Source organism: Vombatus ursinus, unplaced genomic scaffold (assembly GCF_900497805.2).
Source record: "Vombatus ursinus unplaced genomic scaffold, bare-nosed wombat genome assembly UNPS02014794.1, whole genome shotgun sequence".
NCBI lineage: Eukaryota > Metazoa > Chordata > Mammalia > Diprotodontia > Vombatidae > Vombatus > Vombatus ursinus.
In genome coordinates, this window is record NW_020954572.1 from 4,599,827 (window position 1) to 4,623,816 (window position 23,990).

A 23,990-nucleotide genomic window follows, 5' to 3' on the forward strand; every position below is an offset into this window, starting at 1 on the left:
TTGTGCATGAAACTGCAGATCTTTCTTCTATACAGTTTCTTTAAAAATATTTAATAAATTCAGCCTATAGCTTTCAAAACTGTTCTATTTGTGATTTTTTTCTCAACTTCCTTCTGTTTTCTTTTTTAAATGTCAAAAAAATGCCTCAATGACCCATTTCTTTTTTTTGCTACCTTTCTCTATGCCCCTATGCCCTTCCACTGTCCCACTGATTAAAAAAAAAAAACTCAAAATAAAAACAAAATATTTGTAACAAATATGTATAATTAAGCAAAAACAGATTCCCGCATTGGCTATGGACAAAAATGTATGTCTTCTTCTGTATTTTGAGTCCATCATCTCTCTGTTGAGAAGGTGGTTGAATGCTTCATCACCTATCTTCTGGAAATGTTGGATATTGCATTAATCAGACAAGTCTTTCAAAGTTATTCTTCTTTAGATGGGACTGTAAAAGGTTTTCTGGTTCTGCTTACTTAAAAAGGATTCTTCCCTGATGGGATTGAATTGGTAATCACTGAAATCAGCTATTTTGTTACCATATGAGTCAAGGAAACCAGTGAGGAAGTCTTCAGTACACTCCCAGAGTTTGGGATTGACTCCCAGTTTTTCTTTCAGGCTTGTGAGTTCTTAGACTCAGACTCAGGAGCAACAAGAAAATGCTGGTGTCACATTAGCTAAGGAGAAGGAGGGGGAACAGAGTAAAAATGCTACTCAGGAAATTCTGTGGCTCATGATGACACCTAAGAGAGAAAACATAATGGGGGTCAAGGCAGAAGGTTTATACTGTCATTATAATGGAACTTAAATGGACATTATATTTAATTTCCATGACAGCTTTAATTTGCTGGTTTAAATCTTATGAACATCTGGAAAAGCCATCTGCCCTTTCGTCCAAGGCACCAGAGTATTACTTGTTCTTTGCCTTTGTGAAAGATAACATATCCTCCTATTGACCCTAGAAGGAGAATGTGGGGAGGAACCAGAGGAGCTACAAATACTGTACTGACACTGGCTAAGGCAGGGAACAAAGGATTTGAAGTCATGGCAGACAGTATGGTGGACAGGGCAACTTAACTGAGGGAGTCAGGAGATCAGGATTCTAGTCCCAGTTTTGTTTCTAATTCATTGCGTGATCCAGGACAACAGAATCCAGATTCTACTATTCAGCATGCTGTTTGTGCATTCATGGGCAAGTTATACAATCTTCCTTAGCCTTAGTTTCCTCACCTGTAAAATGGGAATAATATTTGCGAAGAAAGCACCTTTGTAAACCTTAGAGCACTAAGTCAACATGAGCTATAAAGCTGCAGATAAACTGATATTGACTCAATCTAAACAGAATGGGCTTCCTTGAGTTAAAATGAGAGCAGGGAGGAAAAAAGAGCTTGATTTTCTTCTTGTATCTGCAGAGTTCAGTACAGTGCATTGCACTGAGTAAGCAGTTAATGCTTTCATTCATTCAATGAATTCTTCAGCACTACTGGATGCCCATTTATTAGTGATGCCATGGTGGGTGTTCCTTTTCAGCTACAAATTGGAATGTAATATCTAAGGTTCCATAAGACTTTAGGATTTAACATCACTTCTCTGGGCATCATTTTCCTTATCTGTATAAAGGATGGGGTTGGAGTCTAAAGTCCCTTCCAGTTCTAAATCCTGTGATATATGGCTCTACTCTCAGCCTGTAGAAAGTCCTGTAGTATAACTCGGCCTCACTGAACCTGCAGGCAAATGCAAGTTAGGGACCCATAGAGGGTCTCTCCTGAGAATTTGGCAGAAAGGATGGCTGGAGAGAAGGCAAGGGGAAGAGGATCTGGCAGAGTATCCTTTTAAAATGCAAATAATGCCAGAAGATTCATTTTCCCCCCAGTAATTATCAACTAGAATATTATTAGCTAACACCTGGTAGCTGAGGGAACAAGAAAAAGACATAGAAGAGGTGCCTTGGGAGGGGAAATAGGAGACAGGAAAAGGGGCTTGACACATGATAGCGATACCAAAGCCTTACTTGGCTACAAAGGCACTAGCACCACTCAAAACAAGGTCATGTACCCTCCTCTCTTTCCAGTTCTCTTATATTTTTCCCCTCACCATATACTCTTCAATCCAGTGACACTGGTCTCCTTTGCTGTTACATGGAGAAGATACTCCATCTCTTGGATCCAGAAATTATCTCTGGCTGTCCTTCATTACTGGAATCTTATTTATCTTCATCTACATTTACTAATTTCTCAGCTTCCTTTAAACATCAACTAAAATCCCATCTTCTATAGGGAGCCTTTCCCAACCCCTCTTAATTCTAACACCTTCCCTCTCTTAATTATGTCCTATTTAACCTGAATATAACTTGTCTACACATATTTGTTTGCTTGTTGTATCTCCCATTAGATTGTGAGCTTCTTGAGGGCAGGGACTGTCTTTTGATTCTTTTTTGGATCTTCACTTCTTAGCACAGTGCCTGGTAAAAATTGGAGCTTAATAAATGTTCATTGACTATTTTATATCATGTCACTTCTAAAATGGTGGTACAAATTGCCAGTCTCTGGAATAACTTTTTTTTTTTACTACTTCTTTTATAGTACTCTTATTAAAATCTGTCAGTGTATTCAAAACTACAAAGGAAAAAAAAAGGAGAATTATCTTATGGTCTGGTACCTTTCCGTTCTCATATATCTAGATCTCCCAGATTTCAATGAACTGATGTGCTCACAGTTTCATTGAAATCATATTACTAAGTTAACTGGGACGATGTAATTTTCTATGTAAATAGAGGAAATCAGAGCATGGAAAAGTCCATGGGCTTGCAGGAGGTCATACAGTAACCCCATGGCTGATTAGAATTCAAAGGCCTTATGAACCTAGTTTATCAACTTCACTGCTTATTCAATCTGACATCTAAAGCATATTTAACTCTCAATCATGTGTGCTAATGAAGGGAATAAAGAGCAGAGAATGGATGATTCACCAATAAGGGGGAAATTTTGCATTCTACTCTGGACTTTTTATTTTTGGTTGCATTATATAATTCTGTTTTGGTCGGGTGAGCACCACCTAAAAGGATCACTAACTCGAATACATGTCCCCTGACCTCACAGAGAAGCTAAACTGGAAGCTTAAAAAAATCCTACAAATAAGATGCTGTACATGTGTAGTCTTATGTTGGTTATGTTATATATTGCTAATGAGAAAGTGAAATAAAAAAAACACACCTACCATTTATATAGCATATTAAGATTTGAAAAATACTTTATATATCATCTCATTTGATAAAAATTCTGCATTGGATTTAGGCTCTAGTTTTCTGATTTAGCTAACTAGAACAGCTCAATAAATGGGAAACTTATCTTCATCTTATGTGTTTGCAATTCATTAGCAACTTGTCTTTTCATCCTTTCTTTGCTGAAAGTCTGAGAAAATAGACTTTTACCTCTACACAGCATGCACAGGAAAGCTTTCAGTATTTGTTCTTTTACTGAATTCCTGCACATGTAGGTGGCTGGTCAGTCATGCTAGCGATTTCCTTGGAGAAGGGATGAAATCCAGCATAGGAAAGAGATTCATACTATCAGAAGGCATTTGACAGTTTTTCCAAGCATTCTTGCATACATTTTATCACCCTTGATGCAATTGGCTATCATGCTATCATTTGCTAAAAACCAATAAAGTTAATATGATGGTGATTTCTTTCAGATAGAACATGGTGCATCATAACCTGGCGAATGACAGCATACACTAACATGGATGTTTCAAGTTTGAGAGGTTGTGTAATTACAACCTGCAAAGGTAGGACCAGGAGCAATGAATCAGCTCAAATATCTCATTTAAGAGAAAATCAGGCATTCATAAGCCTTGTGGGACTAAATACTAGTATGTTTCTTTCTTTCTTTTTTTTTTTTTAAAGGATGGCAGGTAGGGATCTTTTCTCTCCTATAATTTCAAGTTTCTCATCACAACTGATTGAGGAAACCTGTGTATTCTATGGTCTACTGCCCAAGTTGTAATTATGACTGCTGGTTGTTTCATCATGAACCAAAGACCATGACCCAAATAACTCAGAGAAACAAGCTTGCATCACAGAATTAAAATATTTAATGACAAAATTGGTGTTTGCAATGACGAATCCACAGATCAAGTTGAGCTTGTCGCTAAAGAAAACAAAATTATGTTTGATGTCTTGGAGAATTTCTTGAGGAATTAGTTACTGTACAACAGATATTGACAATGTTACAATTTGGCAAATTAGAGCAAAACTTAACTTTAAGATTACTTGTTTAGGACACTCTGCTAATAATTTCACATGAATGCGTGACCTTCACAAGCCACAAAAGTAGTGTTAAGACAGATTTCCCTGTAGCTTTACATTCTAACATAATCTTTTTTATTCTTTGCAGAGCTTAAAAAAAGTTAACTACTGATCTTGTTACATTTTACAAATACATTCTTTAATATGAAACATTAACCTGAATAACTGTATACTTTCTGTACACAAATATCTAATAATACTAGTGAAAGAGGCTACAGCTAAGTTCCAGGAAGAAGCTATCCTACTAGAAGTTTCTCTTTAGGATGGTTTGGTTGTTGGTACAGTTGAAGAGTTTCATCAGAAATACGACATCCATAAACGTATAGAGCAGCAGGAACGAAACAAACACAAGTTAAAAATCTTCTCAGTGAATTGAATTGGTCCCAAACTATTCAAGTCTTTTTAAGCTCTTGGTCTTAGGTTATGAGTAATACATGAATGCTTTGTACTGAAACACCTTCTCTAGAAGAGCTCAAAGTATTTCACACATTCTCATGTGATTCTCCATAACAGCCCTGGGAAGTAGAGAAGGTATAGCTATCCTAATAGGAGTGGCGACACGTAAGACATGGGTACATTAAGTCATTAAGCAAATTGGTGTTAGAAGCTAGAAAAGGGTTGGGCTGGGCTTTCTTTTAAACAAGACCACTTTCAATAGGGAGTCCCCATTCAAAACTATTAACAGGCATTAAGGGGAATGGAGGGAAGGCATTTCAGACTTTCATTTAAGAAGACTAATTACTCTTTATGCTACCTGGAAAGAATCTCACAATGTGTTATATAACTACATCATCTTGAGTCTTTCTAAGGTGGCTTCACCAAATAACATGTACTGTTGTCTAACTATTAGCAACAGATTCCCCTAAAGTTTAGTTATCTGTGTCTTTCTATTTGACTTTTTCTTATCTTCAATTTTATGTGCTAGCTAAGTGGCTATTAGATGGCCAGAATTCAATTTGCAATTATATATACATGGACACACATATATTGTATATAATTGCATATTCCTCCTCTCCCCAGGCCCATATTTAATGACCCTAAAAGCCATTTTGTTTATCTCCAGCACGTAGGACAGTGCCTGACACATAGTAAGCACTTAATAAATCTTGCAGAATGAATGATTGGGAAGGTTGTCACAGGTAGAGTCTCTCGTGTCTGTCTGTCTGTCTGTCTCTCTCTCTCCCTCCCTTTCTTTCTTTCTGTCCTCATTGGTTTTGTTTTCCTAGAAAGTATACAATTAAAAAAAACCTAATAAGCAGAAAGATCTATTGTGTCCTTTTCTGACAAAGCTGAACCGTCAAAGATAAAATACTAGGGGCCAAATATTTTTCAAGACTCCTATTAATTCTGCTAATAGCCTATACAATGAGGTTTTGCAAAACTATCTGCTATAACATATGGCATCTATGTCTGGCAACTTTAAAGGCCTCCAGCTTTGCTTGCTAGATGTCACGTTACTCAGTTCTTTAAGTTCCCAGGTCCCCAAAGGAAAATAATACAAAATGTTGTTAAAAATAGCTTACTAACTATCTTTTATGGGGAGATGTCTTTAACTGGGTTGTCTCCCTAAGAGGACTCAAAAATTCATCTCAAATACATTCTACCTCCTTTCTGACATGCCAGCATTGCCAAAGAGATTTCTTTTCCAACAACTACAATTTATAGTGTCCCTGGAACTGCTTTATCAGGACATGTCAGCTGCTTAAATGGACATTAATAATGCAGTGTTTTTTTATTCTGCAACATGAAAGGTTACTTGGATTCTACACCAAACACCCTTGGACTATACTAACCCTGGGCTCAATGGGAAGGAGGCAGGAATGGGATTTAGAGGAATCAAGCATTTTAGAAATCAATGCATTGCAATGAGAGGCCTAGGAAGGCAACCAAGCATGGGATATGCTGGGCAGCATATTCTCATGGAGAAGAGCAGTCATCATTCCTGTACTTAGCATTTTAACTTTTGGTGGAAAAAAAACATCTTTACTACTTCCAAAGTCTAAGCTTTAAGGAGGAGTGTGAATAAAATCCATTGTAATGGAAAGGCATCATGCCTACATGGCCTGATACCATCTTAGGGAAGGTCGCAATGGTTATAAGAAGTGGTTTGTCAAAATCCCTATGATTTAAACTACATGAATAAATAGCAAAAAAAGTAAAAATAAAATCAATATGGATATGGCACTAAGAATGCCCTAGGACACTATGATAATCTCTCTGAAATAGACAGTTTCATGGAAAGACAGAAAAGGATATAAATGTGACTTTTTTTTTCCTTCTTATTTGTACAGATTTTTATCTGGAGCATTTCTTTTTTGAGGCAAATGGGTTAAGTAACTTGCCCAGGGTCACACAGTTAGTAAGCATCTGAGGTAGGATTTGAACTCAGGTCCTCCTCACTCTAGAGCTGATGCTCTATCCACTGCACCACTTAGCTGCCCCAGGACCAGTTGATTCTTGATAAAATTCAGGTCCTTTCTTAGAATAACTACCACATTTGAGAGGCAGCCTGGCATGATAGACAGAACGCCAAGTTTTGAAACCAGGAAGACTAGGGTTCAAGTTCTGCCTGCGACACATATTGGCTACATGACCCTGGACTAGTCATTTAACCTCTTATGTCCCAGGCAATTGTCTAAGACTGGAACAGGTGGCACTTTGAATCACCTGAGGAGGTTTTTGTGCTGGAAGCTCTTTATATTAATGAAACCAACAAGTCCAGGGCAAAACAAAAAAAAATATAAGGGACAATGACAAAAAAAAAAGCACTAACTCTCAAATTATTGGTCACTAACTCTCAAATGGTCACTAACTCTCAAATTATTGCAACTCAGAATCATAGCATGTAAGAACTCGAAGGTACCTCAGAAACCATCAAGTCAAAACCATACTTTATCAAGCTTTTCCCTCTACACTATTACCAACATGTGATCTCTGACCTTTGTTTGAAGACTTCTTGCAGTACTTGGAGACTTAGTCCTCTGTGGCACATGTAGCCCAAGTTCCTGTCTAAATAGGAAAATGCTGCCCCTTAGGCATGGGACAGACACCATCAGGCCCATACCATAATAAATGCCCATCACTAAATGTTTGAGAGCTGACTTTTGAGGAACAATGTTGCTGTAACCTAAAAGCTTTCACCTAGAAGGCTGCTAAAAACCCTTGTAAATAACACATGCTTCAGAAATTACCATATTAAGGTTTTCTTCAGAAGGTGAAGAGATGGCAAATTGGTGCCTTCCATTTCTCATCCCCTCGAACAGAAGTGCTCTCTCTCACATCAGAAATGGTACTTTGGCTGTATCACTCTTATGTGCTAATTCATGTTTGTTCTAACCCCTCCCACTAGATTGTAATGGGGCCATGGATGAAGGGCCGCACTTGGGAGCAAAGAAGAAATTTAGCTTCAAATCTCTTCCTACTGACCTTTATTGAGGCAAGTCATTTAATCCCTTTGCTTCAGGCAGTTTCTTATTTCTTATCTGCTAAGTCACAGACGGGTTGGTAAGGGAGTTCCCACAGGGCAAATTCTCCTCCCTACTCAACCCATTCTTCCCCACCAGCTACTAGAGGGTAAAGGAATCATGTGTCATCATAACTACTTTCCCTGTACACAGGGAAACTACTCAATTATAAATGAAATTTTTTCTTAAGACTTTAACTTCACATTTATATTTTTCACAGTAAATTTAAAAAAAAGGATCATTCTGGAAATAAGTAGCAGAAACACTGAACCTGCAACACAGAAAGCAGAATCTTATCGGCAACTCTGTTTTGCTTTTTGGAATGCTGGTGATGGCTCATGCAAAAGGTAGCTAGGCAAAGAGCAAAATCTAAGACGGCTGTTTCCCTTGATAAATCCAGTTGTTTTCCATAATAGAGACTTTTAATGTCCCAGGATACAGAATTCTAACTTTCTGATTCCGCTAACACTAGCTACAAAAATGAGGGGAAAAAAATTAATCACTCTTTGAATTTTATTTTCATACAGAAACAATAACATTTGATGTAGCCAAATTAAAATGTCTTCCTGTTTCATATCAGGAAAAAATCCAGATTTTGCCAGTTTTCACCCTGTTCAAGTTATTTGGTCCATTTTTCTTACTTAAAAAACAAAACATCTAAGACATTTTGGGGAAAAAATACCCAAAAAAATTCCTCCCTCCCCAAATTGAAGATAGTGCAGCATTTCTTAAGGTCACTACAGAAATGTAAAAACACAACATCTTTCCCCTCCTCTCCAATACTAATGTCTGAAAAAAACACAAACCAATTTCCAATGAATTGGCAACAAGAAGCAGGTGGAATTTTGGAATTCTTGTAAAAACTGCTGAACCAATCTTTTCCATTTCTCTTGGGAGGGTCATCAGGATAGGCAGTAAGTACTTCAGCACTTATGCTTCATGGCAAGCTGTAGGGAGAGAGAGGGAAAGAGAAAGAGAAGAAAGGGGAATGAAAATCTCAGTCATTTCAATGGGAAAAGAGAGGGGTAGTAATATGCTTGACATCTCTGTCTACAATGACATCTTTCTCAGGAAATTTTCCTGAACTCAATCTTTCTGGATAAGTTAATACTTAGTATTTTTACTGCTTACAATACTTCCTAGTGCTTCAATGGCACCTTTCATCCACAAAGTCCAAGTGGGCTTTCTCATCTCTTATCATGCCTTCTAAGGAACTCCTGGGAAGGAAGTTAGGGTAAGGGGATAGAATTCACACGTGGAAGACAAAGACAAAACTAATGCATAGATTAAATGATTTGTTCAAGGTAATATGATGTATTCATGAGAGAGACGGTATTAGAACTCAAGTGTCCTGTCAGGCTAGTGTTGGAAATTGAGAATCTCTTCACCATCTGGCTCCATACTCTTTCCAAATTGATTTCACGTGGGACTCCCCCTAATGCATGTTATGCTCTAGCAAAACCAGTCTATTGGATATTGTCTATAATTGACCATCCATAACCTAATTCCCTTCTTGGAATGTTCTCTCTCCTCACCTTGGGCTTTTGAGATATCTAATTCCATTCAAGGCTTGGTTCTGGTATCACCTCCTGTAAGATTCTTGATTCTTCTAATTGGTGGTGGCTTTCCCACTCCACTCCACCCCCAGTCCTCCACCAGGATAAAATTTCTGGTATTTATTTTGTATTTACTTATCTGGGTACATGTTTTCTTTTAGCAAAATATAAGGTCCTTGAGGGTAGGGATTGTTTCATTTTTGTCTTTGTAACCCTAATAGGTAGCACAGTGTCCAGCACATTGTAGGTTCTCAAAAAATGATTGTTGTGGGGCAGCTAGGTGGCGCAGTGAATAGAGCACCGGCCCTGAAGTCAGGAGGACCTGAGTTCAAATCCGGCCTCAGACCAAACACTTGACACGTACCAACTGTGTGACCTTGGGCAAGTTACTTAACCCCATTGCCTCACCAAAAAAAAACCCAAAAAAACCAAAAACGATTGTTAAACTGAAGAGCCTTAAATTTGAACCTTCACTGGTTTGTTATAAAATACTAAGGATGAACAAAGAAAGGGGAAAGGAAGAGGAGTCTATATACCTTTCACTGATTAATCCATTAATTCTCAGTTTAATAAGATCATGCAAGCTAGTGCAATACATTTGATAGTCAAACCATGCTATTGACAAAGGCTGAATAATAGCTGGCAGCCAGATCTTGATTTCTGCTTCCAGTGGTATTTAAGAAATGCAGTCTATTGAAACACCAGATCTCTACAAATGGGAGTACCAAATGCCACCGTTAGTCAATAGTTTCCCGAACGTAGCTGGTCCTCAAGGCTATTCATTTAGGGAAACTGGATTTGGGCACAGGATACAGATTCAATCCAACTGTGTCTCAGAGCCATGCCCCTCCCCAATGAGTCAATGCAATGCTATGAACAAGAAAGCAGAAGAAGTTGACTTAGAATTCCTCATGTGACCTGAAATTGCTATCAGAGGGCTGATTGATGGAGTAGAAAAGACTGTTGGACTTGGAGTTGAGAAAGACCTGGTATTGAATCTGGCCTCAGACACTTATTAGTTGTGTGATCATGGATGAGTCACAACCTCTCTGAACTTTGGTTTCTTCATCCAAAAATAGAGATGATGAATATACCTCATACTTACTTTTAGGCCTGTTGTAAGGACAACATAAGATAAGGTATATAAAGTGCTTTAAAACTTTTAAGTTCTCTATAAATGTCAGTTACTATTATTATTATTATTATTATGAACAATGGAGCATAGTTGACAGAATGCTAGGCTTAGAGTCTGAAACACCTGGGTTCAAATCTTGCCTCTGGTGTTCACTGGCTATGTGGACCCCAGCAAATTACTTACTTTCTCTGTGCTTCAAGCAACTACAGGGTTTATTTGCTAAGTTTTTGATTAATGACATCTGAATTAGTGGGAATTTCCACACTGGAATTTCTCTATGGTGAAGAGATAACTCATCCTTCCTGTTTACTTCTCATCATTAGAAACCTTCTATTCTAAGGATAAGAATTCAGTTAGCTGCGGGTGATAATTTTATGCATCTGGTGTGAAACTAAGCAGGAACCACAGCTTCAAGTTAAGGGAAACACCAAGCCAGGCAGGGGTTTGGCTAACTGGATGATTAAAACCACAGCAGAAAGCCAATTTCCACAGGAATTTTTGTAGGAAGCCAAATTGTGTCAATGTTACATCTGAACTGGGATTTCTTTAATGTTAAGTTTAGAAAATTAGCTCTTGCTAGGCCCTTCTCACTAACAAACTGGGGAGAAATAGAATATGGAGAACAACATTGCATAGGGAAAAGAACATTGCACCGGGAATTAGGAGAACTTATATCTCAGCTGTGGTTCTGTCCCTCTTTAGCTGTGTGACCCTGTTCAAGTCATTAAGCCCCCTGGGCTTCAGTTTTCTTGTACCTAAAATGAATGAGGCTAGATGAAGCAATTCTTGGGGTTCCATGTCTAACATTCTATGGATTATTGGGACAATGTAAGGCAGGGTCCAGACTAGCATAAGTCTTTGAGAGCAGCTGCCTTTGGCACAATATCCCATAGAAGAGGTAGAAATGGGGACCATGATTCCTTTTTTGCTTAGCCATACAGCCCTAACAGCAGTTTATATTTACCTAGTGCTTTGTAGTTTGCAAAGCTCTTTCCTCATAACCATCCCTATGATGTTGGCAATGCAAGTATTATAAGATGCAATTCTCATCTGACAGGAGGAAATTGAAGCACAGAGGCTGAGGCAACTTGCCCAGGAACTACCTAAACTGTTCTAGGAACTACCTTAAAACTACCCACAGGCAAAGGTGGACATGCACTCAGGTGTTTAGGATGTTTCCACTAAATACCCTCTGCCCTCCTTGCCCAGCAATGCCTTGGCACATTGGATAGAGTAGATCCCAACCATCCTTTCTCCTCCAAGGAGGATTCTTAAAATACTATTAACACCACAACTGCTGACTCACTACTCTTACTAAGAGAGGCTCCCAGAGGCATTGCATACTTTGCAACTTGGTGATTTTCAGGGCAAAGGAAAAGTGAGCATCCCTGCCTGAGTGGTTCTACTGCTTGGAGTTATGCCAAACCCTTAGTTCAGGAAAGAACTGTGTTTCCTCAAATCAGACTATGAAACTGGGTGTGGGGAGGGGCTGAAAGGTAGGGGGAAGAGATAACTTAATTCCCCACCCCTTCTACAAGAGACAACCATAAGGATATCATGTATGAGAATCCATCCATTAACATGCCTGCAAGGCTCTGGGTGTCTGAGAAATTCCCTGTAGGTATTAAAGCATATTCCTTGAAATATACTTGTATAACATCACTGTCCTACAAGAGTTTGGGGAGGTGGTGGGGGGGGCGAGGATGGGATGAGAGAGAACAGTGCTCCAATTAAACTCAAGTATTAGGTACCTATCAGATGAAATTTCTGTCCTCCGCTTAGAGTGTGCGGTTTGGGGGCATTTGTAAATACAACCCACCCACTATGAGTCAACCCAGGCAAGACTGGAGTGGGGGAGGAAGGCAGGGGTGGCATCTCCTCCAAACCCTCACCTGGAACTAGTCCCAGGGGAACTGTTGTCACAGGGCTAGTGAAAGGACATCATCCCAGCCAGCCCACGCTGGCTGTTCTACCTCAGAGTTAAGGAGTCTCATTCCCTGGGAAGACAGGCATTCCATCTCCTTGGAGGTAAGTCAGCTTATTAGAGAACATTTCCAATGCTGGGATGATTCATAAGCAAACATACTAATTTTAAAAAGTTAAAATCTTGACTTTGGAATGTTCCCTATCTCTTGTCTGCTTGCTTTTACATACATACGTACATACACACACACACACACACATGCCCTCTTCCCTACATTTTGCAAAGAACAAAACAGCCCCCCCGCCGAAAATATAAAGCAACTAATTTTGACTAATACCAATGACTCCATTAATTCAAACCAGAGATCTCATGGTCCTTTGGAGTCATGTTAATTTCTCTTCTGACAGGTATTCCACTATGTTCTGTGCACTGTTCTGTTTTTAGGGAGTACTGACCTCAGTCTGTCACCTGTCTTTTGAGTTTGGCAGGCAGGTTTAAATCGACAAAACCTCCACCACTATACCCTATTCATTCCCCCCGATTGAGTTTCTAACTATCAGCAGTTTTTCCTAAAGCCTGTTAAAATCTCACACTAGGCTCATCAGCAGTAACAGAGTAGGTAAAATATAGCAGGAATTAATTAGTTAATTAATTAAGAATCATAAAAAGAATCCCAACAAACCATTCCTTCTCTTAATCTCAGTTTTCTGATCTGCAAAATGTGGGGGTTGAAATAATCTCTAAGATCTCTTGCAAGTTGAAAATACTATGGCACTTGGCTATATAGTCAGAGATTCACAGATAATCATAGGCAGGTTGCATAGAAAAGGCTCCATTAAGATAGTCTGGGGAGCGTACAATCAAGTTCTTGCTAGTTTTAGTCTCTATATATTTTGGTCTGTTTTATTAAGGTCTCTTACTCAAGTCTTATCAGTTCTTAACCTGTTGTTTTGTTCCTGATACAAAGAGAAAACTAGTAGGTCACTGCCTTTATAATAAGCCTACACAGAAAGGAAAGTCAGCTCTCTCCCTCTAAATCTCCTTCCTTCCCCCAACACTTTAAACTTTCTCCCATTCCTGTTTTCCTTCCCTTTGAAATCACTTCAGTTGAGATTATGCAAAACTAAGCTATGAAATTAGATTTTTGAATTTCATGATGTGTTTCTACACCAACCAAGACCTAGGGAAAGTAACGGCAAAAAGAGCTTGGGGAGACTAGACTGTCTCAACTCTTCAGCATTGTGGTACAGGAAAAAGGATGATAGATGCAGTCAAGTGAATGGGTGCAAATTCTAGTTTTACCATTGACCACTTGTATGACCTTGGACAAGTACCTTCACTTCTCTGGCTGTTGGTTCTCATATCTAGAAAACAAGATGTTGGACCAGATCAAGTCCAATGGCCCTCTTAGCTCTAATCTTCTCCTATGAGGTTGTACCTTTGAACTAATCAATCAATGAGCAGTTATTAAGCACCAGGAACTGGTGCCGGGCACTGGTGATACAAATAAAATGGAATCAAAGAATCTCTGTTATCAAGCTGCTTACTAATATAGGTCTCATGTCTTCAGTATGATTGGCTGCTGTTCAACTCTCCCCTCCAAATATGCAATAAGGACAGAAGGATTCAGCCAGCAATATGCCAGTGAATGTCTGACAAATGGTTCTTTGGAGGAAAATGTATGCGAGACACACTTTTAATTTTAATCTTCATTATTTGCATTTTCCCTTTCTTTTTCCCTTTCAATTTCTTAAGTCTAAACAATCAACAAAACAATACTCAAGCCCTGATTTAATAAGAATAATAGCTAACATTTATATAATGCTTACTATGTGTCAGGCACTGTGTTAAATGCTTTACAGTGAGCTCATTTAAGATTTACAACAACCTTGGGAGGTAGGTGATAGTATTATCCCCATTTTACAGATGGAGAAACTGAGGTAGAGGGGGTTAAAGTGATTTGCCTAGGGTCACACAGCTACTAAGTATCTTAAGTTGGATTTGAACTCAGGTCTTCCTGAAACTAGGCCCAATGCTCTATTTCTCTGAGCCACTTAGCTGCCCCTAGCATTTGCTGATTTCCAAAATGTAAATAAGCTATCACTGAAAATTTAACAACCAGCTCATAGCCAGTAAGAGCTGGCTCCAGCACAATCTGGGATGCAATTCGATGGATAATCTGCCATATTGCAGTTAGGTGGGACAGTGGATAAAGAACTAGGCTAGAAGTCAGAAATATGTGAGTTCAAATCTGACCTCCAACACTTATTAATGGTATGGTTCTGGCAAGTAACTTAATTTCTCTGTGCCTCAGTTTCCTCAACTGTAAAATGAGTAATTATAGTAGTATAGTACCTACCTCACAGATGAGGATCAAAGGACATAACATTTACAATGTACCAGAAGATGCTAAATAAATGCTTGTTCCTCTCCCTTCTCCCAAACCATAAGCCTTTGAAAACATGTTGCAGGAAAGGAAGGCTGGAATACTCCAGAGAAACTTCAGCAACTACAGAAAGGCTTCACCAGCATAAGATTCTAAACAGAACTTTTAGGAGAATGGCCCCAAAAGCCTTTTTATTTGTAGTTTACAGTTTCTCTCTTATTTCTCAAATCTTCCCCTTGGGCAGAGCTAGGATTGAAATCCCAGCCCATTAACTCTACACTCAGTGCTCAGATCTCAGTGAGATCTCAAGGCCGGATCTCAAACCTAGTATTTTTAGTCAAAGTTATGAGCAACAGGGGCAGTCAGGTGGCACAATGTATAGAGGACTGGGCCTGCAGTTAGGAAGGCCTGGGTTCAAATCGTATACTTAGATACTTGCTAGCTGTATGACCCTGGCCAAGTCACTTAACTCTATTTGCCTCAGTTTCCTTATCTGTAAAATGAGCTAGAGAAGGAAATGGCAAACCTTGCCAGTATCTTTGCCAAGAAAACCTTAAATGGGCTCACAAAGAGTTGGACACAACTGAAATGACTGAACAACAACATAACAACAGACCTTTCTAGACTATATTCTCCATGTCTTAGGGAAACTTGGCTTTTCTTCCAGCACCTTCCATGTAGTAGGTGATTAATGTTTGCTGATTTATCTGAAAGCCCTTGACAAATCAAGTTCTATTCATTAGCCAGATCAGTCTTTCTCTTCAATCAGAACTTCAACACACCTACTTGACCTACTGAAATACAGACTCCTTTCTTCCTACGCTGTCATTTAACTTTTTTGCCTCCATTGGTAGAGAGAGTTTCCCAATTTGGGAGTTCTTTATCTTAATGAAATTTCAGGTCTAGTTTCTATCCCTAACACCTTATCTGAGGTAGCTGGTTGCAAATGAATACTCATTCTTTCCATTTTAAAAATGACTGTTCTTAGTATATGGAGGTATCCTGGCACATTCTGGTTTACAAAAGTAGAAACAGATCTTGGCAGGCAGTCCTGTAATAGCCAAGCTACAGCTTAGGTTCCAGCAATAAAGCACCAGGAATAGCTGGGGCCCCTTCCTGAGTGATGTAATATCAAGACCACTTTTTTTCTAGGGCTTGTTTTATGCATAGGAGAGCACAGAGATGAGAACCCACAAAATGCTTCTCAGGAAGGAAAAGAGACAGTAAATAAAAAGGAGACAAGCACCCATGGCTTCTTTCAAGTGTGAGCCAATATAGGGGTTGGGGGGTAGGGGAGGGAGTCCTTTTTGAGCAGATCTGTAGCGAGTTATCCATCCCTTGACATACCTTCAGTCCCAAATCTCTAGGGAGGATTAAAAGAATGTTCCTGTGTGGACCCCATATGGGGTTGAGACCCACAGTTTAAGAAGTGCTGAGTAGGGGTCACAAGTGGAAAAAGTTTAAGAAGCCCAGAGATAGAGGAAGAACTATTTCCCCTTATTCCAAACTAAGCATTTACTGAAGCAAATAAAATCTAAACAATACATGTCTGATTTGTTACATAAAAGATGGAAGAAGTTTTGTTTTGCACGATTCATGGTATGTAACAAATACTCAGGGACAGGCTCTTGGCATAATAGGGTTTCTATAACACAGTTTATTCATGACTCAGAGTCTCCTTGGAAATAACCAGGAAGCCAAAGCCAAGTTTCCTTGCCCGGCATCTTACCTTGTGAGCAGTTTCGGCAAACTGCTGGGCACTGTTCTTCATGTCTTCTGTCTTTTCCTCTGCTCGACCTAACCTTTCCCCACGCTCGTTCAAGGCCTGGCTGGCCTTCTGCACTGCACTCGTTACACTGTCTGCTGCTGAATGAAGTATGCTGTTTCCTGAAGCAGAAAAACAGCAATAAATAATGATGATAATGACTCACAATTTACATTGACAGAGTAATTTAAAGTTCTCAACATGCTTTCCTCACATCTTATGCAAGTAAGTACCATTTTCCAGTTGAGGAAACTGAGCTTCCTCAAATTAAATGACTTGATTGAGGTCACATAGCCAACGAGTGGCACCAGGATTCAAATACACTGTCTCCTGGGTTTAAGTCCAAAGTTTATCTATTACACCACATTGTTTCTTTTATATAACATCATAAACTTGCTTAAGAAACAAGTAACTGACCAGGCCCTTCCAGTTGGGAAGCTATGCTTTAGGAATAAATCAGGCAGATTAGGATGAGCCCTGACATTTTCAAGATTCAGGAGTACTAATTAATTGTTCCTAGGAGACTGAAAAGAATAACATTACTTCTTATTCACAGGAAGGAAATTCATGCAGTGGCAGAAATTACTAAATACTGAAGCCCATCTCCTGAATCTTGAGGTGTGAAACATTAGACATCTCCATTCCGGATGGCCTGCCAGAGGGCATTCCATTTTGGGGATGGGAGTAGGGGAAGAAAAGAATCCCAAGGGATGACAATTTGAACACAAGAATTTGTAATACAAAGTTAAACAACATTGAGTAGATGTATATAACCAGTGACAAAAAAAAGATAGTTATACCTATAAATTCACTCTACTTTACTTATTTTAGGCTGAGTGGATCAACCATAATCAGAGGAAATAAAGAACTACATATCACCCTTAATAGACTTGGCTCTTCACAGCAATGCAAGAATCTTAAGACTATTCCAAAAGACTCACAATGGAAAATGCTATCCATACCCAGGGAGTCTGAATGCAAATGGAAGCATGCTATTTGCTCCCCTTTTCCTTTGTTGTTTTGCTTTATTGCTTCATTCTATTGGTTCCTCCCATTATTTCTAATTGTTCTTTACATCACGACTAATGGAAAAATATGCTTAACCTGAATGTATATGTAGAGCCTACCTCAGATTGCATGCCATCTGGGGGGTGGGGGAAAGAAGTGGGAGAAGGGAGAAAATTTTAAACTCAAAATCTTATGGAAGTGAATGTTGAAAACTAAAAATAAATAAATTAACCCCCCTCCAAAATGAAAAGTCACCAGTGATCTCTTAGTTGCCCCAAATCCAATGGCATAGAATTCATAGAATTCTAGAACTGAAAGAGACCCTTGAGGTCATTTAGTCCAATCCCTACTCAAACATATATTCCATCTCAAAAAAAAAAAAGTTATCTAACCTCCACTTGAACACCCAGATTGCATGATGAACAGAGCAATAGATTTTAAGTCAGAAAGATCTGAATTCAAATATTGCTTCAGATACTAGTTATGTGACTTGGGCAAGTCATTTAACCTCTCTGTGCTTCAGTTTCCTCATATGTAAAATAAGAGAGTGAGACTCAGTAGCCTTTAAAATCTCTTCAAACTCTAAGTCTGTGATCCTATAACTTCTAGTGATGGGGAAATCAGAACTCCTTGAGGAAGCCTATTTTACTTTTAGATAGCTCTAATAGTTAAAAAGGTCTATCTTTAAAAAAAAATCAACAAACATTTTTATTAAGCACCTACTATGTGTCAGATACTGTGCTAAGTGTTGGGGATACAAAAACAGGCAAAAAGACTGTCTCTGCCCTTAAGGAGCTTACAGTCTAACAGGGAGACAACATGCAAATATATACAGAACAAGCCATATTCAGGATAAGTAGGAAGCAATAATTAACAGAAGAAAGGCACTAGAATTAATTAACAGAAGGAAGATCCTAGAATTAACAGAGGGAAGGAGGAGCAGGGGAGGAAGAACATTCCAGGCAGGGGGAAAGCCAGAGAAATTGCCCAGGGTAAAGAGATGGAGTATTTCCTTTATGATGTAGCTAAGAGGCCAGTATCACTGGTACATGTACATATTGGGGAGTAAAGTGTAAGAAGATGGGAAAGGTAGGACTGGCTTTGAATGCCAAACAGAGACAGTAAAATTTCTGAGTGAGGTTGGGGGAGGGGTGACATGGTTGGATCTATGCTTTAGGTAAATGACTGTAGTGGCTAAATGGAGGATGTATTGGAGAAAGGAGAGACCAACTAAGAGACTATTGCAATAATACAGAAATGTGGTGATGACAACCTGAAGAGGGTGATGGCAGTGTCAAAGGAGAGAAATAGGCATATTCAAAAGATGTTGCAAAGGTGAAATCTACAGGCTTTGGTTACAAATTGGAAATGTAGGGGTTAGAGATAGTGAGGAGTCCAGAATGACTCCTAGATTACAAGCCTGAGGAATTGGGAGAATGGTGTCGCCCTCTATAGTAACAGAGAAGGTAGGAAGGAGGGAGGGTTTAGGGGGAAAGATAATGAGTTCTGTTTTGGACATGCTGAGTTTAAGATGTCTACTGGATATCCAGTCAAGACACCTGAAAGGCAGTTGGAGATGTAAGACAGGAGATCAGCAGAGAGATTGGGGGAGGAAAGGTAAATTTGAGAATCGTCAGTGTACAGATAGTAACTAAATCCATGAGAGTTGATGAGATCATCAAGTAAAATAGTATAGATAGAGAAGAAAAGAGGGCCCAGAAGAGAACCCTGAGAACTTCTTTTAGAGGGTAAGATCTGAAGAGGATCTAGCAAAGGAAACAGAGAAGAAGCAGTAAGACAGGTAGAATGAGAACCAGGAGAAAGTAATGTCCTGAAAACTGGGAGAGAAGAAAGTATCAAGGAGTAGAGGATGATCAATAGTGTCAAAGGCTGCAGAGAGGTCAAGGACAATGAGGATAAAGAAAAAGTCATTGGATTTGGCAACTAAGAGATCACTGGTGACTTTTTATTTTGGAGGGGGGTTAATTTATTTATTTTTAGTTTTCAACATTCACTTCCATAAGATTTTGAGTTTAAAATTTTCTCCCTTCTCCCACTTCTTTCCCCCACCCCCCAGATGGCATGCAATCTGAGGTAGGCTCTACATATACATTCAGGTTAAGCATATTTTTCCATTAGTCGTGATGTAAAGAACAATTAGAAATAATGGGAGGAACCAATAGAATGAAGCAATAAAGCAAAACAACAAAGGAAAAGGGGAGCAAATAGTATGCTTTCATTTGCATTCAGACTCCCTGGGTATGGATAGCATTTTCCATTGTGAGTCTTTTGGAATAGTCTTAAGATTCTTGCATTGCTGTGAAGAGCCAAGTCTATTAAAGTCAGTCATCCTATGATGTTACTGTTACTATGTACAATGTTCTCCTGGTTCTGCTCATTTCACTCTGCATTAGTTCGTGTAAGTCTTTCCAAGTTTTTTTTTTTAAGTTCGCCTGCTCATTATTTCTTATAGCACAATAATATTCCATTACATTCATATACCACAGCTTGTTCAGCCATTCCCCAGTTGATGGGCATCCTCTCAATTTCCAATTCTTTGCCACCACAAAAAGAACTGCTATAAATATTTTTGTACATGTGGGTCCTTTTCCCATTTTTATGATCTCTTTGGGTCACTGGTAACTTTTGTGAGGGAAGTTTTGGTGAAATTATAAAGTCAGAAACTTGACTATGAAATAGTTGAAGGAGAGAAAGTGAAGGTACCTATTGTAGATGGCCTTTTGAATGAATTTAGATACAAAGGGCAAAAGTGATAGAGGATAATAGCAAGGATGGAATGATCAAGTGAAATTTTTTTTACAGGATAGAAGAGAAATCAGCATGTTTGTAGGCAGAAAGGAATGAACCAGTAAATGCAGAGAGACTGAAAATAAGAGAATGATGGGAATGTCAGAAGGGACAATCTGTTGGAGGAGACAGGGTAAAATGGGACTGATTGAACATATAGAGGAGTTAACCTTGCTAAGGAGTAAGGCCACTTCATCATGTGAGAAAGTGTAGGAGTATCTGAGTGAAAGGAGATGAGGAAGAGGGAAGAAGAGGGAGATTACAGCAAATGGCCTAAATTTTTTCTGTAAAATATGAGGCAAGGTTCTCAGCTGAAAGAACAGGGGTAGAGGGAACCATGAGAGGTTTGGGGAGGGATAAAAAGGTTTGGAAGAGGCGCTTTGGAGAGTTGGGATAGTGAGTTGATAAGGGAGGTATACTAAGATTGCCTAGCAGCAGTGAGGGCCCAGATGAAATTGTGTAACAAATTTGTAGTGAATGCATTCAGAATGGTTCTGTGATTTTCTCCATCTCCATTTAGCAGCATGTTTATAGGAGTGAAGGTGGCAAATGGTGGGAACGGTCTAAGGCTGGGTGTAATCAGTGATAGGCTAAGGCAGGTAGACTTTCAAGAGAGGACAGTGTAGAGTTGAACTGGTTCCTCAAAGTGTCAAGATGAGGAGAAGAGAAAGTGGTTATTGCAGAGGAGATTACCTGGGAGAGAATGAAGGGGTCAGGGGACTGGAAGTCATGGTTTTTATCCAAGAAGAGAATCTTTTGTTCCAAATCAGAATTAATGCCTATTTCAAGGTAAAGATAAACTATCTAAGAGACTATCTTATTGCTTAGGTTTCTTCTCCTCTGTTCTCTGCCATATAAACAAAGGGGTCTTAGCAGAAACTGATCATTACTCTGTGTTAGCAAGAGGAAAATGTCAAAGAAAATCAGATTTTGAGAGTGAATAGAGCTTTCCAAATTCAACAGTTACTGACATGAAGTAGAAAGTAAAAAACTACCAAACCTCAAAAGAATCAAACTTCCCTGTACTCTCAATTGGTAAAGCCAACAGTTAATGATAATAATTCATACTTTTATAGTGCTTTAAGGTTTATAAAGTACTTCTTGACTACATCACATCACTGAGAAAACCAAAGCAAGTATTATCTCTATAAAAGGAGGAAGCTGAACCTCAAGGGTTCAGAAAGGTAAATGATTTGTCTGTAGTCACATAGCTAGTGCTGGAGCTGGGAATTATCAGTGGATACTTTATCCAAGCACAGCCACTAAGTTACAAAGTGGCAATGGAAAAAAAAAATTATAGCCCATTCTCTTCAATGAATATGAGATATTTAATGCCATTATATACAATAGCTTTGTTTCAAAACAAATTTATTATACCACTTAACTCTACATCTGGAATGGATATATCTAGCCACAGTCAACTTTTTAACAGAAATTTAATTTTCACAGGTATTACAGGCAAAATACCTTAAAATTTCATTTCTGTGGTGACCAGCTATGGTCTAAAGAAAAGTTGTGAGGGTAGAAAAAAAAAGTTTTTTTTTTCTTATGGATTGGTTTTAATTGATCTTCACCTAACTGCTAAGGGATGGCAAATTCCTTAATCATAGAAATTTTTAATTAGTTTACAAGCCAATGGAGAAAACATGGGGTATATAGGCCATATAAGATAATGCTTAAGATATGATATCATGAAAGAGTATTATTCCAATGGGGACCCAGAAATAGTTACAGGGTACACAAAAACATAGGAGAGGAGCTCTTTTCATCAGTGTCACTGGCCCTTTGGGTGGTCAGTAATGGTGTAAATTATTTAATTAATCAAGTAGTGAGAAAGTTACGCTATTGCTAGTTGGCCTGATGCAGTTAGCCAGAAAAGAAGGATGTAGGAATGTGGGAGGGTTTTGGATGCTGTTTTAGTATGAGATGATGGTTCCATTCAATACTGTGCACAGACCCCAAGGAGGTAAAAGAGAGAAAGAAAGAGTACATATATAATAAAATAGTCATAATAGAATTTTCTTAAAGATATTTCTAATATGTTTTGTACGATTGCATATGTATAACCTACATAAAATTGTTTACTGTCTCAGGGAAGGAGAAGGGAGAGAATTTGGAACTCAAATTTTTTTTTTAAATCCCAAAAACTGTTTTTACATATAATTGGGAAAAAATAAAATGTTATTTAAAAAAAGATATTTCTAATATCCCACACCCTTAGATTCCCCATCTCTGCAGAGAGGTACATTTTCTTCTCTTGGTCTCTTTGCCATTGCATTCACATTGCTGAAGTCTTTTTGTATATTGCTTTCCTGGTTCATCTTATTTCATTTTGTGTCTGTTTCCTCATCCCTCTCTGAATTCTTCAGATTCATCATTTCTTACAGCACGATATTCTGTGACATTCATGTACCACAATTTGTTCAGCCACATAGCAGTACTTCCTATGGTAGCAAAACAACAAAACAAAAAAAAAACCTGGAAAAAATAGGTGCTTATAAAATGAGGAATGACTGAATATGGTGGTAATTGAGTGTGTATGTGAGTGTGTACATGCACACAAATATATTGTGCTGTGACAAGTAAGGACTTCAGAAAAAGATGCTAATACATGTATGAATGGTTACAGAATGAAGTAGGCAGAATTAGAACACAATGACAACAATGAGGGAAATGAAAAGGACATTAAGATGAAGCAGAATACTGAGCAATTATAATGACCAGTCATTGGCCTGGAGAAGAGATGAAGAAGCACCTCTCTCTACTGAATAAATAGCTCACGGACCAAGGATGTAGAACATTGCATGCAAGTTACAAATAGTCCCTGCTGTTGTCTTCTTCTGCATGACTTTTTCCTTTAAAAAGGAGGGTTTTTGTGGTGGGGGAAAGGATTTATTCAGGAATGCCCATAATAGAAAAACAAAATGTATATACACGTATATACGTGTACACACACACACATACATACAGATGAACATGTACACATGTAAAATAAAAATTCAATGAGGCTCTCTGGAGATACAAAGTACCCAGCATTGCTCCAGAAATGCTAGAGGAATCAGACATCATTATGGGTATTCAGGGACTATGCCTTTACTCAAGCACTGTATAACCCCTAGCAATGACCACTTAAATGCTTGCTTGCTGGTTGGACGTCTGGTTGTTGAATGAATCTTCTTACTGTTGTTTAGCATCTCCTTTGTCATCTTGTAAATAATTGAGAAGGTTAGAGAGACCTAAGTACCATATTTCATTGTGTAATCCTCAGATTTTATGCCAATTTTTTTTGCAAAAAAGTGGAGGACAACCATTATGTGAAGCTTTTTTTTTGCTGGTATTACTTAAAAAGCATTTATTACTAAACTGTGTTTGTTGCAAGATCAGGATGTACAGAATACTCATGAATATACATTAAAATTGGGAAGATGCAAGTCTTACCATATCATGTGACTTACTCATGGCAGCTTCGCCTGCCCACCCGCTCCCCTTGTAGCTACAGGTCTTCATTGGGTTGAGTGACAATACTGTTAGTATTGCAGAGCTCTAAACAAACCCCGCAAGTTGGCTGTTGGAAATATACTGACAATGCACATGCACTGAGAATTCTAGGATCGTGGCTTGCAATGCACGAGAGATAAATG

The 23,990-nt window shown here is 38.6% G+C and overlaps 1 protein-coding gene across 3 annotated transcripts in view; it reads right to left on the reverse strand.

Moving 5' to 3' along the window:
- Window positions 1-4,071: 4,071 nt before the first annotated feature.
- STXBP6 (syntaxin binding protein 6) overlaps window positions 4,072-23,990 on the reverse strand; it is a 346,942-nt gene continuing 327,023 nt past the window's right edge. For all 3 annotated transcript variants that reach the window (XM_027870214.1, XM_027870212.1, XM_027870213.1), the window contains exons 5-6: window positions 16,498-16,655; window positions 4,072-8,714 (exon numbers count right to left, since the gene is read on the reverse strand). In XM_027870214.1, the coding sequence (XP_027726015.1) occupies window positions 8,691-8,714; window positions 16,498-16,655 (182 nt within the window). In that variant the 3' untranslated portion in view covers window positions 4,072-8,690. The remainder of the gene's footprint in view (window positions 8,715-16,497; window positions 16,656-23,990) is intronic.